General features: G+C 40.5%; 1 protein-coding gene across 49 annotated transcripts in view; it reads right to left on the bottom strand.

Moving 5' to 3' along the window:
• The window catches only part of mical2a (microtubule associated monooxygenase, calponin and LIM domain containing 2a), a 122,375-nt gene that overhangs the window by 65,213 nt on the left and 39,262 nt on the right, over positions 1–17,900 (bottom strand). For all 49 annotated transcript variants that reach the window (XR_013815346.1, XR_013815347.1, XR_013815348.1 and 46 more), the window contains exons 3-4: positions 6,451–6,658; positions 4,379–4,495 (exon numbers count right to left, since the gene is read on the bottom strand). Coding sequence is in view for 46 of the 49 variants with exons in the window: in XM_079801497.1 (XP_079657623.1) it covers positions 4,379–4,495; positions 6,451–6,658 (325 nt within the window). In the remaining 3 variants the exon portion in view is untranslated. The remainder of the gene's footprint in view (positions 1–4,378; positions 4,496–6,450; positions 6,659–17,900) is intronic.

The following is a 17,900-nucleotide window of genomic DNA, read 5'->3' as shown; positions in this document are numbered from 1 at the left end:
TTCTGGTGAGGGAAAGATAACCTGGTTGAGCTTCCCGAATAACCCAGCACTAAGGGAACAGTGGATGCAGTTTGTTTTTCTGGTGCAGCAACGAAGTTCTGCAAGTGTGTTTGTTTGTTCCAGGCCATGAGTGGAAACCACAGGCGGTCAGTGAAACTGCATCAAACGTCTGTTTTGTTGGCAATTGGCGCGTAAGTGCATTTGATGTGACCAACACGAATGTATAGAGAATCGAAAGGGATTATCCAGGGATAAAGCCATGATGTATTGTGTGTGTGTGTGCTCGTGACTCTTTAGCTCCGCCCATTGCACGCCTCCACAAGGTTCGGCTGTTTCCGGAAAGAATCGGTACAGCGTATCTGTCTTTTATAAATGATAAAACTAAAGACTCTTCTGAGATATGAAGGATGCAATACTACTCTATAGGTACTCAAGATGAACATGAGATTGGCAGAAACGGTGTGTGTGTTATGTACCCTTTAAATGAGAGTGTGTAACGAGTGAGCGCTATGCAAGCTGTGTAGTCATAAAATGACTGCTTGGATGCGGGAGGGGGGAAGCGATGTGGATTTGAACACTTTTCCATGGGCATTAAAATTGCATTAACAGCTCTGCAGGTGTTGTTTGGTTGTCATGGAAGCAGCTATTATAGTGAGGCAGGAAGAACTCATCCGTTCATCTTCCTGGTAATGACAGAGCGGCCCTAAAAACCTTAAACAGCTCCAAAGAAAAAGCTGTAATGCACAGACAACTAAATAAAATGAGCCCAGATGAACCAAGATAACATTTCAATACTGAAGCTCATTTGATGTCTGATTAAACTATGGGATATGAAAGTGATGAAATTAAAGTAATGGTATAGTCAGGGTAGGAACAGGCTTTTTTGTTTATTAAACAGATAAGAAAGAAGACAGCGACTGAACAATCGGTGCATTTATAACACTAGTGAAAAGTTTGGACATGCTTGACTATTTTAAATCAAGTGTCTTATGCTTAAATGCTTGAAATTAGTTTAATTCTAGAGCATTTTCAGACCTTTTCCTTTGTTCTGAAACAGAGACTGTTATGGTGCGTTCACACCGGACGTGATTCGCGTGATTCGCGCGCGAGTGATTTACATGTTAAGTCAATGCAGAGACGCGAAATGGCATTCTGCTGCGCGATCCGCGCGAATGAGGCGGCGCGAAGGACGCGAATTGAGCGTTTTGAACGCGCGATTCACGCGAATCGCTCAAGTTGAAAAATCTGAACTTTGGCGGATATTTCGCGCCGCGTTAACCAATCAGGAGCTTGCTCTAGTAGTGACAACAATGAGGAGAAAATCTGTATATTGATATCTGGTTCAGACAATATGATTATCACTGTGATAACATTAAATGACATGAAACACAACCCAGTCTCTTTTTGTTAAATGCAAGTTTATGTATGATCAATAATACAAAAGTATAAGTAATGTATAACAAGCTATACATGAAATAAAGCAAACAATGCAGTCAAACATTGAAAGTCAGTGCTAGTAGGCTAACGTTACAACTGCAACGTACAGTTATAGCCTAAAAATATAAAGTAATGAAACTTATCTTTGCCCTCAGCCTAAACGATTTGCCAGGGAACAAATTATAGATCCATGAGACCAAAGATCGGCCGTTACAAGACGAATTATAGCTCGAGACACACCACAGAGACATCAGAGCCAGCGGCAGACGGCAGAAGGACTGGCTGAGGAAAGGTTGCCCTCGCCGGCTTTGAAGAGCGCTGACCGCCGCTGTCCGCTGGATCTCACAACTCCGAAAACGGGAGATAAAATGTTCAAATAGGCACTCTTTATATAAATAAACCACAGATTTGAGCTTTAAAAAACTACATTATCGACTGAAAAAGTCTTAAAACTAAGTTGTCACACATTAACAGTAGATTTTAACAAAAAAAAGACATGTAAACACAGCCCATGTCAGCCATTTCTCAACGAGACGAGCTGCTGGCGGAAGCCCCGCCCATGACGCGAATTTGCGTCTGTTGTGCAGTGAATGTCACGCTCGAGTCGCGCGAATTTCACGCGCGTTTCGCACGAGTAAACTCAAAATGTACACGCGTCCACCATCGCGCGATTAGCGCAAATTATTGCAATGACATTACAATGCCGCATTTTCTTCTTGGTTCTGTTCGATTTCACAAGGCAACATTTAAAAGCGTACAAAAATGTGTTTATGCAAGTCACGTGAGGAAAAACTGTCCTCTTATTGGTCAGAGTTTCCTCTGCATCATCCATCAAGACAGATTCTGCAAGCTTCCCGGCTTTATCCGTACACTTATATAAATATAATATATTGATTATATTTAAAATTATGTTTAATTTATCATGCAGTTAGTCGTGCTGCAGTAGTCGGTTACATTACAGTACATCAGATTTCCTTAAGGACCTTAAAGACTGTAATAATTTACAAATGTAGGCTTTCATGTCACTTATTTGTATGGTATGGTACAAAATCTTCACATAAACCCATGATAATAAACGTAACATTTACCTGCCCTTCAATATATCAGGACTCTTTTTCTATTGGCCCAGTCAGACCAGTTCAGATTTTTACTTGCCCTGTAAAATGCACAAAAAGGTTTTGTTTTTGTTGTTTTTGACCCATGTAACTCTGTAAACAGTGCTTTAAGACTTTTTTAGGTAGTGTTAACAGTTAGGATATAAACATAAATTGAATAAAGTTATCAAACACTTCAGTCTACACTGCATAAATTATAAATTAAATATATTAATCCTTATTAAAGCTCAAAATGTTATTCAGTCAAGAGCAGTGAGTGATTTTCTCTGTCTTTTGTTCTTTGGTTATCCTTAATAATGGACAGCAGCGGGTTTATTAGGCTGCTGTCACTTTAAGACTTGCTGCACATGCAGCCGATCTGAAACACATTTTCTACACTATTAACATTCATTTAAAACTTCATTTAAGACTGTGCTTGCGAGGATACTCGACAAATCAGGCATTTTGGCATAACTGTGTGTGTTTTTTGTACGTTCAAGCGCTGTCTGAAGTGGATTTCTGTGTGCATGAGTCGTGTGTGTGTCACACAGACAGGAGATTCACAGACATGCGCCAGTACTGCACTGCATTCTCTTTCAACCCTTTACAATGCGAGTAAATCACTCGCATATGCGACTAAATCTTCACTCTGGGCGACTAAATAATGTCTTTAATTAGCCATTGGCTGATAAATTCTTAGATTTTACTCTCCAGTGTTAGAGGCTAAGTATAAGTTTAGCAAAGATATATTTTCACTCACTGAACACTCTGACTGAGCGCTTGAGTTTCGCTCTTAGCTACTTTTTCAATTCAGCTCAATATCAATGGATGCGAGTGTACCGTAAACTCTAGTGTGAAGGCGCACGACTCGCCGTCACATTGCTGAGAGCACTAGCTGTGTTTCTCACACACGCAGAGAGAGAGAGAGTCTTACATACCAAGCAGAATCGATGCGCTACATACACAATATTCTTTGTTGCATTTTCCAGTCAAAATAATGTAGTTCATTTGGAATTATTCCGTTTTTAAGAACAAGCAGAAGATATACTAGCTAGTTTCTACGGTAGTGGGCGGGACTAATGCGCAAAAGGCAATCTCATTGGCTGGTCCCTGTTTTTATTTCAGCAAATCAGTTTGAGTGAATGCAGACAACGTGATTAATATTCATGAACCCAGCAGCTCATGTGGAACCACTGGCGTTTTAGTTTATATGCAAATATGTGATATGTATTGTATTGTTTATTTTTTTTGTGTGTGTTTGTATTGGTATTGGTATATTTTATGTTTGTGTTTTTGGACCATGTGTGTCCTGAATAAAAGCTTTGATGATGATGATGATGATCAACCCTTAGTGCATTGTATATTGTTATTAATAGTAGAGTTAGTAGTAGTATTATTATTATCTCTATTGCTATCTTTTAATAATAATTACTATTATCTATTTTTTGACCAACAATATCTTAAGCATCACCCCCAGTCCTAATTCAGTTAAAATGACAAATATGCATTCATACATGGTTACCAAGTATATATATATACAAACAAATTACTAACCAATGGTGATTCTATTGCCAAGGTGTGCGTAGAGGGTTGTCTTTTGTGTCTTATTCTATTTAAAAACTTGAATCCAGACAAAGGGCAGCTACACTAATGAAGCTAAAACATAAAGTAGTTTTGTTAAAACATGCCTGCATTATTCCCATACTTCCCTTTGTGTTATTTTATTGTTTTGATGACGTTTCTGTGTCATAAACAATGGTCATAAACAATGTGTAGGGTGTGTCCAAACTTTCGACTGGCTCTGTACGTGAGAACGTTTGGTCTGGATCTGAGGCCCTCAGTCTCACCCTCATTCTCTTGGTCCTCTGGAGGCTCCACCAGCTTGACGAACTCCACATTAACGTGAAACTCCACACCGAGAAGCAGAGCAATCTTCAGGAGCATGAGCTGGAGCTGCTGAATGCCTGCCAAACCCAGCCAGAGTAAAAACCATTAGCCTCACAGTCACGCTAACACGGCATCACTTATAAAAACACTAACCATTAAAACTAATAGACGTGAGAACAGAAATATCATCATCGGAGGGGCAGGAGAGTATTTTCACTTAGAGATCCATCATTCGGATAGTTCATCCAAAAATGAACAATTCTGTCATCGTCTCTTTTCCATACAGTGAAATTGGATTAGGACTGGGGCTGTCAAAGTCCTAAAGGACAAAAGCAACAGTTCATATGACGCGTGTGCTATATTCCAAATCCTGAAAAGCCATTCGATAGCTTTGCGTGAGGCACAAGCTGAAATGTAAAACGTGACCACCACTGGTCATCATCCACTTTATTTTTTTTTATGTAACTATTTAGGTTTAATGTATTTTAGTTAAGTTTTGGCTTAGATTTTTTTATTTTAGCTTTATTTCAATTAGCAAAAATGTATTAAATATGTTTAGTTTAAGAGATAGTTCAGCCACATATCATTTCAAACCTGTAACCTGTAACACAAATGAAGATCTTTTTGATGAAATCGGAGAGATTTCTGTCCCTCCATTGACAGCTATGCAACTGCCACTTTGATACATTAAAAAATTAATAAAGAGATTGTAAAATTATCCATATGAATTGAGCGATTTAGTTACATTTTTCTGAAGAGACTCAATCGCTTTATATGATGAACAGGTTTAATATAAGCTTTTATTCACATATAAACATTCAACAATGCACACATCAGCTATAAATGAACCAATGAGTTTCAAGAACCAATGAGGTTCATTCTCATGTTACGCAGCACGTTTGAGCTTCTGTAAGAACCAATGAGGTTCATTCTCGTGTTACGCATCACGTTTGAGCTTCCTCAAGAACCAATGAGGTTCATTCTCGTGTTACGCATCACGTTTGAGCTTCCTCAAGAACCAATGAGGTTAATTCTCGTGTTACGCATCACGTTTGAGCTTCCTCAAGAACCAATGAGGTTCATTCTAGTGTTTACGCATCACGTTTGAGCTTCTGTAAGAACCAATGAGGTTCATTCTAGTGTTTACGCATCACGTTTGAGCTTCTGTAAGAACCAATGAGGTTCATTCTAGTGTTACGCATCACGTTTGAGCTTCCTCAAGAACCAATGAGGTTCATTCTAGTGTTACGCAGGACGTTTGAGCTTCTGTAAGAACCAATGAGGTTCATTCTAGTGTTTACGCATCACGTTTGAGCTTCCTCAAGAACCAATGAGGTTCATTCTCATGTTACGCAGCACGTTTGAGCTTCTGTAAGAACCAATGAGGTTCATTCTAGTGTTTACGCAGCACGTTTGAGCTTCTGTAAGAACCAATGAGGTTCATTCTAGTGTTTACGCAGCAGGTTTGAGCTTCTGTAAGAACCAATGAGGTTCATTCTAGTGTTTACGCATCACGTTTGAGCTTCCTCAAGAACCAATGAGGTTCATTCTCGTGTTACGCAGCACGTTTGAGATACATATGGATTAGTTTTACGACCTCTTTGTGAACTCTTTAAGCGCCAAAGTGGTAGTTGCGTAGCTGTCAATGGAGGAAAATCTGAAAGCTCTCAGATTTCATCAAAAAGATTTTAATTTGTGTTCTGAAGATGAACGCAAGTCTTACGGGTTTGAGGGTGAATAATTAATGACAGAATTCTCATTTTTGAGTGAACTAACCCTTTAACTATAATAACATTGCTGAGCTGTTCCTCAAATGATCAACTTATTAGGATTTACAGTGTACTGTAGATGTTTGGGTGAAATATCCCTGTAGACAACTTTAAACAATAGTCACATATGATAAAGGAAGGGCTGGCAAAGAATGAAAAAGAGAACTAAAAAATGACTACTGCTATAAACAAGGAAGTTATGATAGGTTGCTCATAGTTTGATTAAACAAGCATAGAGAATGAGAAGTTGGTTCAGAACTCACTGATGTGGTCTATCGCTCCAGCGCAGAACTTTCCATAGAATTTCTTGGCTCCTAAGCCCCTGAGGTCATGAATGGTGTACGGCCAAAGATGCAGGACGTTGTTCCTGGAGAATATATCTCTCTTCTCTATCACCACCACTTTGGCTCCGAGGAGAGCTAACTCGATGGCAGTCCGCAAGCCGCAGGGGCCTCCTCCAATTATCAAGCACTGAAAGTTACAATCAGAAATTGAGAGAATTAGCAGGGCAAGAATTTAACCAAGGTCACTATTTTCCTTTCAGGAAGTAGGGGACACATGGGTGATGATTTTGCTTCCAATGCCTTTCAAATTTCACAAATAAAGGGGATAAAGGTGTCTAAGATATCTCTTCCTCTATTAGACCTTTGTGCACCATTTAAATGTTCTTTTTAAATTCAAGGAGATTACTTGACTCTACAGTGAGCAAAGAGCTTTTTTTCAGGAAGTATCCTTGAAAGAGAAAATCTTAGCAAACAAGCTCAAAGAAAATGAAGCACTAATGCAAATGCTTATCCAAACAACACATCACGGCCAGTGCCAATAACTGGAGGCGCGTGTGTGATTTCCTCAGCATTAAATCATAATTACAGCCCTGTCATATCAAAGGCATGATTCATGCATCAGGCTCATACGGATACATGAAGAAACGACGTCAGATTCCGGGACGTGTCTGGGAATGCCTGCTGTGGGTATGACTTCATTCCCTCTGGTTTAGTGATGAGAGATCACTTTTTATGTGGAGAGATGATCCTATTCTTGAGTCACAGAAAAGAGCCACGTCTTAAACTCACACTCATGCAAAGCTTTAGCTCTTTTTTAGTCCAGATGGTACAATGCGACCTTTTTCTTCTTGATCTTTTAATTTCCTACCCCTCCTTTGATTCCTCACGCACATAGTCAAACACGGCTTCGGGATGGTTAATTGACCTCAAAATAAGGAAGCAATAGTGAGGGCAGCTAATGCTTCCTGTCACAGTGTGTGTACAGCAAAGACTCTCAGCCTGTGCTGTGATCAATATTGTGATACACTCGGGTTTCAGCCCCTCCTGATCCTGGATCTTATCATGTTTTTGTAGACCTCAAATGTCCCTGGTGCTGTGTCAGTGGTTGCTATTTACAGATCCCAGCTTGCTAGAAGCACAGAAAATGTCATTAAACGGCCTTCAGCTTCCATTAATAAAAGACAAAGACAGATTTACTCACTCTATGCTTTGTGAGTATGTGCATGTACCTGGTAAACCCTACATTGTGAGGATCAAAGTAATAGTGATGCCAGTCATTTTTGACCTTGTAGGGACATTTCTAGGTCCCTATGAGGAAAACAGCTCATAAATCATATTAATGATGTTTTTTTTTCTCTGAAAATCTAAAAATTAGAAAGTTCTCTGTGAAGGGTGTATGAGGGTAGGTTTAGGGTTAGGGGCTAGAAAATGTCATTAGCTCAGTATAAAACCATTACCTATGGAATGTCCTTGTAATGACAGGAATACCAGTGTGTGTATGTGTGTGTGTGTGTGTGTGTGTGTGTACCTGGTATTGCCTAAATAATGGGGACCAAATGTCCCCAAGTTTTGTGTGATGGTCGGGTTAGTGTAAGGGGAGAGAATATACAGTTTGTACAGAATAAAAACCATTACGTCTATGGGAAGTCCCAATAAAACATGGAAACCTGTGTGTGTGTGTGTGTGTGTGTGTGCGTGCGTGCGTGCGTGCGTGCGTGCGTGCGTGTGTGTGTGTGTGTGTGTGCATGTGTGCATGCAGAAGTCTAAATCTGATATCCCCAGGGGACAGCAAAAAAAGATGAAATGATTCGTAGAGTAATGTGTATTCTAAAAGTGCAAACAAATGTGACAATCAGCTTTAACTAATACAATAAGAGGCATCTCATTTATATAGCTATGTATTATAAATGTGTATTTGTGTCTATTTGTAAGTAACATGTTAAAAGTATCAATAGCAGTGTGTGTGTTTTTACGTGTAGCTAGTTAAACTTAGGTATGTCCTCAAGAAGGATTAATGTGTGTGTGTTGACAGTATCAGAAGGAGTCTACAAAATGTATATTTTTGAGTAACAGGACAGAATGTACCAATAGGACAGTGTGTGTGTGTGTGTGTGTGTGTGTGTGTGTGTGTGTGTGTGTGTGTGTGTGTGTGTGTGTGTGTGTGTGTGTGTGTGTGTGTGTGTGTTTTTTTGAGTAATGGGATTGAAAGAAGGAATAGGACTGTTTGTGTGTGTATTTTTTAGTAACAGGACAGAATGTACCAATAGGACAGTGTGTGTGTGTGTGTGTGTGTGTGTGTGTGTGTGTGTGTGTGTGTGTGTGTGTGTGTGTGTGTGTGTGTGTGTGTGTGTGTGTGTGTGTGTGTGTGTGTGTGTGTGTGTGTGTGTGTGTGTGTGTGTGTGTGTGTGTGTGTGTGTGTGTGTGTGTGTGTGTGTGTGTGTGTGTGTGTGTGTGTGTGTTTGTTTGAGTAATGGGGTTGAAAGAAGAAATAGGACTGTGTGTGTGTTTTTGGAGTAAAAGTTGAAAGTATCAAGAGTAATTGTGTATTTTTAAGCAATAAGACTTCAAGTATTAATAAGTGTGTTTGTGTATTAAATTGTGTAAAAAAAATTGAGACCGATTTTCGAGACCTAACTGTGTCCACACCGCCGCCGGTGAGAGCGTCAAACTTTGCTCTGGCCGCCCTGCCAACGACGCAGTGGAAAGATTTGTGGACGCGCTGCCGATCTGACGTAGATCGAATGCTTGGTCTTCATTTAAACTGTATTTAAAGGAGCTGCAAAGCAAACAATCATGTTGTTCGGCCTTTGTGCAAACTGAGCACAGGTAGGGTATAACCGTATAAGATAACCTCGTGAAATCATTTAAATGTGAAAGTAAAAAAAAAAAAAGATAGATTGAAAGAACTTAACATGTTTGCTAACGAAATAAACCAATTAAAAGCCATTTGTGTGGTGTGGCTTTTGTGTTCATGGTTAAATTTCAACATGCAGTTTATAGGAGACGTTTACTAGCATTGGTCTATAACAGGGGTGGGCAACAGTTTTAGTCTGAGGGCCACAGTTACTTTGGCAAAGTAAACGGAGGGCCACACTTTGGACAATTGCAATTAAACATAGTTACATGATTAAATCGTACAAATTAATTAAATGCAGATATGTATAATGCTACAGTTACTTTGACTTTTACCAGCCTATTTCAAGGCCTGATATTTTTGCTAGGCCTGTCTGACATAGGCTACTCTAAGGTTACAATAACTGGATTTACTTAAAAGGATTCATTTACACTACCCTGCATATTGTTCAACTGTCATTCATACCAGCTGTAGCTATTCAAGATCGAAAACTATTAACAAAACTGCAAATGTATGTGTGCAGGTTACATTAACATACAGACTTCAGGCAATCTGGCTTGGAATTATCACATTTAATTGGGGATATCTTCATCACTGAATGAAAAACATATTCAGCTTATTTCACTTGTTATTATTCCTTTTTTTTTGTAATTTCTTTTTTTAACATATGTTGTTTAAATCTTTTATAAAATAGAATTTAAAACAATTTAAGTGCAGATCAACTTCATCACACGTATGTTTGCTTGAAAGAAAGAACAACATGGAATAGTCCTATGCGTCTCAAAAAATGTAAATTTGATGTAGCTGTAATCTGTATCAAACATCAACATCGACAGGACATGCATAAGAAATAGCAACATGAAACTGAACAATGTTGTTTAACTTTATACCATCAATGATCAATACACACTGATAACTAGCTTAATAAAAAGATAAGCCAGCGTCCCCATTGAGTTTTTTCAAGGCGGTTCCTATTTTAGATTGTCCCCCCTTAATGTTTCCATGGCGATGCGTCATATTTGTCACGTGACCCCGCACCCACAATAACACTGTATTACAGATGCATCGCTTTTATTCCGAGAATCAGGGTCATCCGTTTCTCCCGAAATACTTGCAAGAAAGTGGCCGGTGAACTGTGACAAGAATAGAGTAGACTTAATAGTTAGGCTACTTCCACTATGTTTGTCTGATATAATATCACTTCGGAAAAATTATATTTGAATATATTGTTATTGCTGCTTCCACACAGACATCAGTGTGTATTTTACAAACTCTAAATGTATTGTTTTACTCGTGCTTATGTGTATTGAAATGTCTGAAACCTAAAATAAACATTATGAGGTTGAACAAAAACGGCATAGTTGTGATATATGACAGCGCTGAGGCTGAGCTCGTCCGTCTCTGGCTCAGCGCCAACCAACGCGCAAAAGCACAGTTTGAATCCGGCAGTCATGCGACGTCACTGAACATCCTAAATATCATGTGGGACCGTACTCTCAGGGGCACAGAAGTAAAAATCCCATATATGCGACCATAACGATCAAAAGCTTAAACATTTCATTTGTAATCCTGAATACAAAAATTCAACTTTCATCCAAATTGCCAGCACATCGAGCGCATCGCGGGGGCCGGATTGAAGCACTATGCGGGCCGGATCCGGCCCCCGGGCCGTATATTGCCCATGTATGGTCTATAATTAACATTAATTTGTGTACAACCTACATTACAATAACTGTCATTGTTGAAGTGCAGGATTAATGCAATTGTTCAAATCGGTGTTGTTTTGAGCAAATTAATTGCATTCCCGCTGAAAAACAAGCGTTCTATAGCGAAAATGTTGCCTATAAATAGTGTCGCGCGCCTTCTTATCAAACCCGCCACCGCAATGATCAACCACTCCTCCATTTTGCTTGGGAACTAATGTGGTCGGAACCAAAGTTTACAGGACTGCGTTCTCTGGGATCCTCTCAAGCGGAGCACTTCTACATTCCCATTGGTTGCCACCGGTTGCCGCCGAACCGCGTCATAGCTCATTACCATAAAGTTGAGCTGATTTCAACTCTCCTCGACGCCCAAATCGCTCAAGACGTGCCATGCCGAACGCACAGTAAGTGTTCATTGAATCGATTGTAGCCCATGAAAAGAGGTTGAAAATAGAACGTAAGATAATAGAACGTAAAATTCACTGAAGGACTAGCCTACCTCTAGCGGGTCTAGGAATGTGTATTCATCTGGATGATGAAGCTGCAAATGCCCCATCATAGTTGTAGTGCTGCTGTGATCGCACAGTTTGCATACCACTTTTTTCCTTCTTCATTATTTGATCTAGAGTCCAAAACCCAAAGCGCATCCTTATTGAATTCCTCAAGTTATTAGGGGTTATCATTCGTCTCTCATGTCACACAGGTTGGTCGCCGTTGTCCTCCATTTTTTTGGCAAAACACCAGCAGCAGCCGATTGAAACTATAGGAGCGTAAAATTGGTGAGAATCTTTTTTTTAGTTTTCGAAACGCCAACCGCACTTTCGAAATTCTTTATTTAGTTTTTCTGCTCGTTTTGTTACAGCTATCTTTTATTTGTTTAATTCGTTTAAAGGGGTGATGAAATGAGATATCAACTTTCCCTTGAGCCTTGTTTGATATATAAAAGTTAAAGCTACACTATGTAACTTTTCCGTCCACTAGAGGTCGCCTGTTCAAAACAAAGGCGTAGTTTAATGACGCCACGTTTGAGCGCAGAATCTTGGGACATGTGGTCTTCACCTCACAGCTGGTGGAAGAGAGTCAGGATAGGACTCGGGCAGAAATCATGTTCATGGATGCGATTATTTACATTACTGTAGTCTGAAGCAGAGCAGGACCGAGTGTTGTGGAGCTGAGCAAGGCCGCAGGAGCGATTGAAGAGCGGGACTGTTATTATGGCATAGTCGCAGGCGGACTTTTATTATGACACGGTTGCCGGCGCCACTTCCTCTTTTCCAGTCATGAGTATGAGTTAACGCAACTCTGTTTATCGTATTAGATATATCTGAGTGTGTTGAAAAGGAAGTTATGACGTTCGCTCGGCGGCTGCTATGACACTTGTTCACACTGCAGTGAGAGTAAAGTGTTTCACTGAATAAAACCGGAAACCGAGGGTGACGCAGATATGACGCAATCGACAGGCGACTCCCTCACACGCATAGCTCACACGTCCCGGTTCCTTGGTTAAAATAGCAATTTCTCACGATTTACAAATAGTTGGAAACATTTGGGATATTCTAAGTACTCAACTGAACAAAATATATAACACTGGCCTAGTGGTTTCTGGATATTTTACTGCAAAAATCCTACATAGTTCACCTTTAATTGTGATATAAGAATATCCTGTAAGTTTCAGAGCTGAAAACATCCTTGTTAGTCAAAGAAAAGCTTTTATAGACACCAGGCCCAGAAAACGAGAGATCTCAGAAATATGTCGATCGCTGACGTGATGGACGCAGAAACGCCGCCTCTACAGATAAATATGTACGTCTGATTCTGTAGCCCCGCCCACCGACTCGTGGAGCTAAACGGACGGATGCTATAAACTTGACGAAGAGAGTAATACATTGCGCTGTGCCTGGTTGTGGAAGAACACAGTCCCTGCATAAGCTTCTTTCTGATACTATTAGGAAGGAGTGGTTGAACTTTATTTTTAATGACGGTTCCAGCTCATGTGCGTAAGACATTTCGCGATTGTTCGCTTCATTTCACAGCGGAATCGATTGTAAACATGATACAGGTCGAGACTGGATTTGCAGACATATTGAGATTAAAACCCAATGCTGTGCCTTTTATATTGGATCCGGCAGGAATGTTGCAACACACACTTATGTGAGTAAAACATGTTTTTATATGTGTTAGTATTGCATTGTTACAGATCGTTTGATATATCTTGATTACATACCTTAGCACGCTGTCAGGCTGGATAATCCTTTATTTGAGGTGTTATTGGTTCATTCGTGATCAGACTCGGACTTGTAACGCCAGAGCTTGCAAAGTGTGTGTGTGTACGTGTCGCGGTTATATTCACTGATAGGGCCGACCAAGCGTGTGTGTGTGTGTGTGTGTGTGTGCGGTTATATTCACATCGGGTCGTCCAAGTAATAAAAAAATAACATTCCTTTCATGCGCGCGCGTGCATGTGTGTGTGTGTGTGTGTGTACGTGTCGCGGTTATTCACTGATCGGGGCGACCAAGCGTGTGTGTGTGTGTGAGTGCGTGTACGGTTTGCAGTTATATTCACATCAGGCCGTCCAAGTAATACAAAAATAATATTCCTTTCATGCGCGCGCGTGCATGTGTGTGTGTGTGTGTACGTGTCGCGGTTATTCACTGATCGGGGCGACCAAGCGTGTGTGTGTGTGTGTGTGTGTGAGTGCGTGTACGGTTTGCAGTTATATTCACATCAGGCCGTCCAAGTAATACAAAAATAATATTCCTTTCATGCGCGCGCGTGCATGTGTGTGTGTGTGTACGCGTCGCGGTTATTCACTGATCGGGCCAACCAAGCGTGTGTGTGTGTGTGTACGGTTTCGTGGTTATATTCACATCGGGCCGGCCAATACAAAAATAACATTCCAATCAATCGCGGGTGGATGAGAGATGAATCATTGTGTTCGTTTGATGAGGCCTGTGAGCGTTTCCCCAGACAATTCCCACATGTACTGACAGGGGAGTTGAAGCTAATTAAATATGCAAATCTTATCCAATCCTAGCAGTGGCGTTTACTTCCAAGTCTTCAGTGCGGCACGCCCATAAAAACCAAGCGTTTTTCAGAGAGCCTCAAAACCAAGGCAGAAAATAGCCTATTACTTACTCATTATGATGTTTTTGAAGGTACAAACCACGCAAGCGTCATAAGTTGACCTCAGGCAACAGTATAAAAAAATGTAAAAAGTTAGTTCAAGACACCTTTAAAATTAATAGTGTACATATTTGTTTAAAATCGATTCTCTATTTTCGTTTTCCAAACTTGTGTTGGTTGGTCCGATCGATTGTGCAATCGATTTTCGAACGTAAAGTGACAGCCCTAGCTGAACGTATCAACAGCAGTGTGTAGCTGTGGTGGAAAAAGTGTTGGGTTGGGGGGAATGCATACAGAGAACACAAGCAAGTATTAAATGCCTGAATGGAAATCTGTTATTCATCAGTGCTTCAGGTATGAGGTTGGCAGACGCAGGTGGCCGCTGTACTGTCTGGACAGGTCCGTCCCTGCAATGCTGCTTTTGATTTTCATCTTGTCACGTTAAGATACACAGTTTCTATTGATACTTTCATCTCTGTTTCTCAAAAGTACAGACAGTCCTATTGATCATTTCAACCCTGTTACTCAAATACACAGACAATCAATATACAGACTGTCACGTTACGATACACAATTTCTATTGATTCTTTCAACTCTGTTACTCAGAGACACACACCGTCCTACTGTATATTGATGCTTTCATCTGTTAACTGGATGGACCAGTTTCCAGCAGCACAGACTGACAGGCCAGGTGCACCGTCTCTGTTTGACTTTACCTAAACTAAATGCCATAGAGAATGAACAAAGACGGCCTATTCAGAACAGACACAGAGACACGCAAGCACTGCAGGGAGAAGATTTCCCATCCCCACAGACTAATGAAATGCTTCATCAGTCAGAGCAGATATGAACACAATGATCACTCTTTTGTTTCTGCTCATTCCCGCCCTGAAACCGAGCAGAGGTGAAGTTTCCTGTTGAGTCAGCGTGGCGGCGTTTCCTGCCTATCAGTTGCTCAAAATCATAAACTTTTTTAGGTGTGTGTTTTTTTTTACAATGGTTGGCCATAATAAAGACAGCTCTTTAAAATTGGGATACTTAGTTTTAGTAGAAACATCATTAAAATTAATAATGAGAACATTTAATCTCCAGGGTGATGAAAGAACATCCTCTGAGCAATAAAAAATCTTTGGAGTGTGTCCATTAAAAATCCAGCCAATCACTTTCAGCTGCAAAATCCCTTCACACCGCTGCCACTTCAGCCTCTTTTAAATCACGGATAAGTCTCTAGGATAGGAATTGGCGGCATGACCTGCCAGATGAGACTTCCTGGTGAAAGCCACGGTATGTGTTGAACCAACAGTCACTTTACACAAAGCCCAGTGGAACAGAAACCACCTCACGGCAGGACCAATAACTTAAACACACACTTCTAGCGCACAATGTGATCACAGTTAGCTTGAGCAGCTCAATTAGACACCACACCACTTGGAGAAAGCTGTTCGATCGTCTGAAGCAGACCACCAGGAGAGAAGCCTGGACAAGCATTCAGGCCTGTACGAGAATAAAATCATTTAGGGATGGCGAAACGGACTATAACTCTAGTCTAGTGGAACAGAAGTCCTGGTAATGCCACTGTATGACATTACATAAACATTTCCCAAGTAATCACGAGTCATAAAGTCACAGCTGCAAGCAGACTGCACACATGCTCAAACACACGCGGAGAGAAGAACTTGACTTTCCCGATGTGAAAAACAGTGCCTCTTCACACAAACTCACAGAGTCTGGGTCAGGAGCTCACACTGCTCAGACTGAGGAACGGCTCCAAGTATTTACCACAGAATCCGGTAGTGAAACCACTACACCACCCTTGAGGACAGCCCAAAAATGTTTAAGGAAGAATTTAAAACACACTTTTTTGAGTTAACTTTATTTAAATGCCGCCCAATGTTGGGCTCCATTCACGAGTCCTTCTGAGAAATTAAGATTTCATTTATTTTCTCAGACAACTAATAGATTATGCATTAAAAAGTGCTAAAAAAAAATGTGACACTACCGTTGGTCTTTTTTATACTTTTATTCAGTAAGGATGCATTACACGGATCAAATATGACAGTAAAGACTTGTACATTGTAACAAAAGATTTCTATTTCAAATGCAGTTCTTTTAAACTGTTCTTAAAAGTTTAAACTGTTCTTAAAATTACTGTTTTTACTATATTTATGATCAAATAAAATGCAGCCTTGTTGAGCAGAAGAGACCATACAGTAATAAAAGAAAACTAGCATAGCTAGAATTACTCATAATCAGAATCATCTAATCAAAAGAGGATGGATGATGGATGGAAAGATGAATGGATGGATGGAAGGAAGGAAGGAATGAAGGAAGGAAAGATGGATGGATGATGGATGGGTGGGTGGGTGGGTGGAAGGAAGGAAATATGGATGAAGGAAGGATGGAAAGATGAATGAATGGATGGATGGACGATGGATGGCTGGAAGGAAAGATGGATGGAAGGAATGAAGGAAGCATGGATGGATGGATGGATGGATGGATGGAAGGAAGGAAGGAAGGAAGCATGGATGGATGGATTGATGGAAGGAAGGATGATGAATAGATGGATGGATGGATGCATTGGATGGATGGAAAGATGAATTGATGGAAGGAAAGATGGATGGAAGGAAGGAATGAAGGAAGAAAAGATGGATGGAAGGAAGCATGGATGATTGGATGGAAAGATGGATGGTAGGAAGGATGGATCATAAATAGATGGATGGATGAATGGATGGATGGATAAATGAATTGATGGATGGATGAAGGAAGGATGTAAAGATGAATGGATGGATGGATGGAAGGAAAAATGGATGGAAGGAAGAAAGGAATGAATGAATGGATGGATGGATGGATGGATGGATGGATGGATGGATGGAAAGATGGAAGGATGATGGATGGATGGATGGAAAGATGGATTGATGGATGGAAGGATGGATGGATGGATGGATAGAAGGATGGATAATGGAAGGAAGGATGGAAGGATGGAAGGATGGATGGAAGGATGGGTGGATGGATGAATCAATGAATGGATGGATGGATGAATAGATGGATGGATGGATGGATGGATGGATGGATAAATGAATGGATGGATGAATAGATGATGGATGGATGAATGGATCGATGGATGGATGGATGGATGGATGAATGGATGGATGGATGGATAAATGAATGGATGGATGGATGAATAGATGATGGATGGATGGATGGATGAATAGATGATGGATGGATGGATGGATGGATGGATGGATGGATGGATGGATGGATCGATAAATGAATGGATGGATGGATGGATGGATAAATTAATGGATGGATGGATAAATGAACGGATGGATGGATGGATGGATGGATGGATGGATAAATGAATGGATGGATGGATGAATAGATGATGGATGGATGGATGGATGGATGGATAAATGAATGGATGGATGGATGAATAGATGATGGATGGATGGATGGATGGATGGATGGATGGATGGATGGATAAATGAATGGATGGATGGATGAATAGATGATGGATGGATGGATGAATAGATGATGGATGGATGGATGGATGGATGAATAGATGATGGATGGATGGATGGATGGATGGATGGATGGATGGATGGATGGATGGATGGATGAATAGATGATGGATGGATGGATGGATGGATGGATGGATGGATGGATGAATAGATGATGGATGGATGGATGGATGGATGGATGGATGAATAGATGATGGATGGATGGATGGATGGATGGATGGATGGATGGA

This window comes from Gobio gobio (genome assembly GCF_949357685.1).
Source record: "Gobio gobio genome assembly, chromosome: 2".
Taxonomy (NCBI): Eukaryota; Metazoa; Chordata; class Actinopteri; order Cypriniformes; family Gobionidae; genus Gobio; species Gobio gobio.
This window is presented reverse-complemented; position numbering and strand designations above follow the sequence as displayed.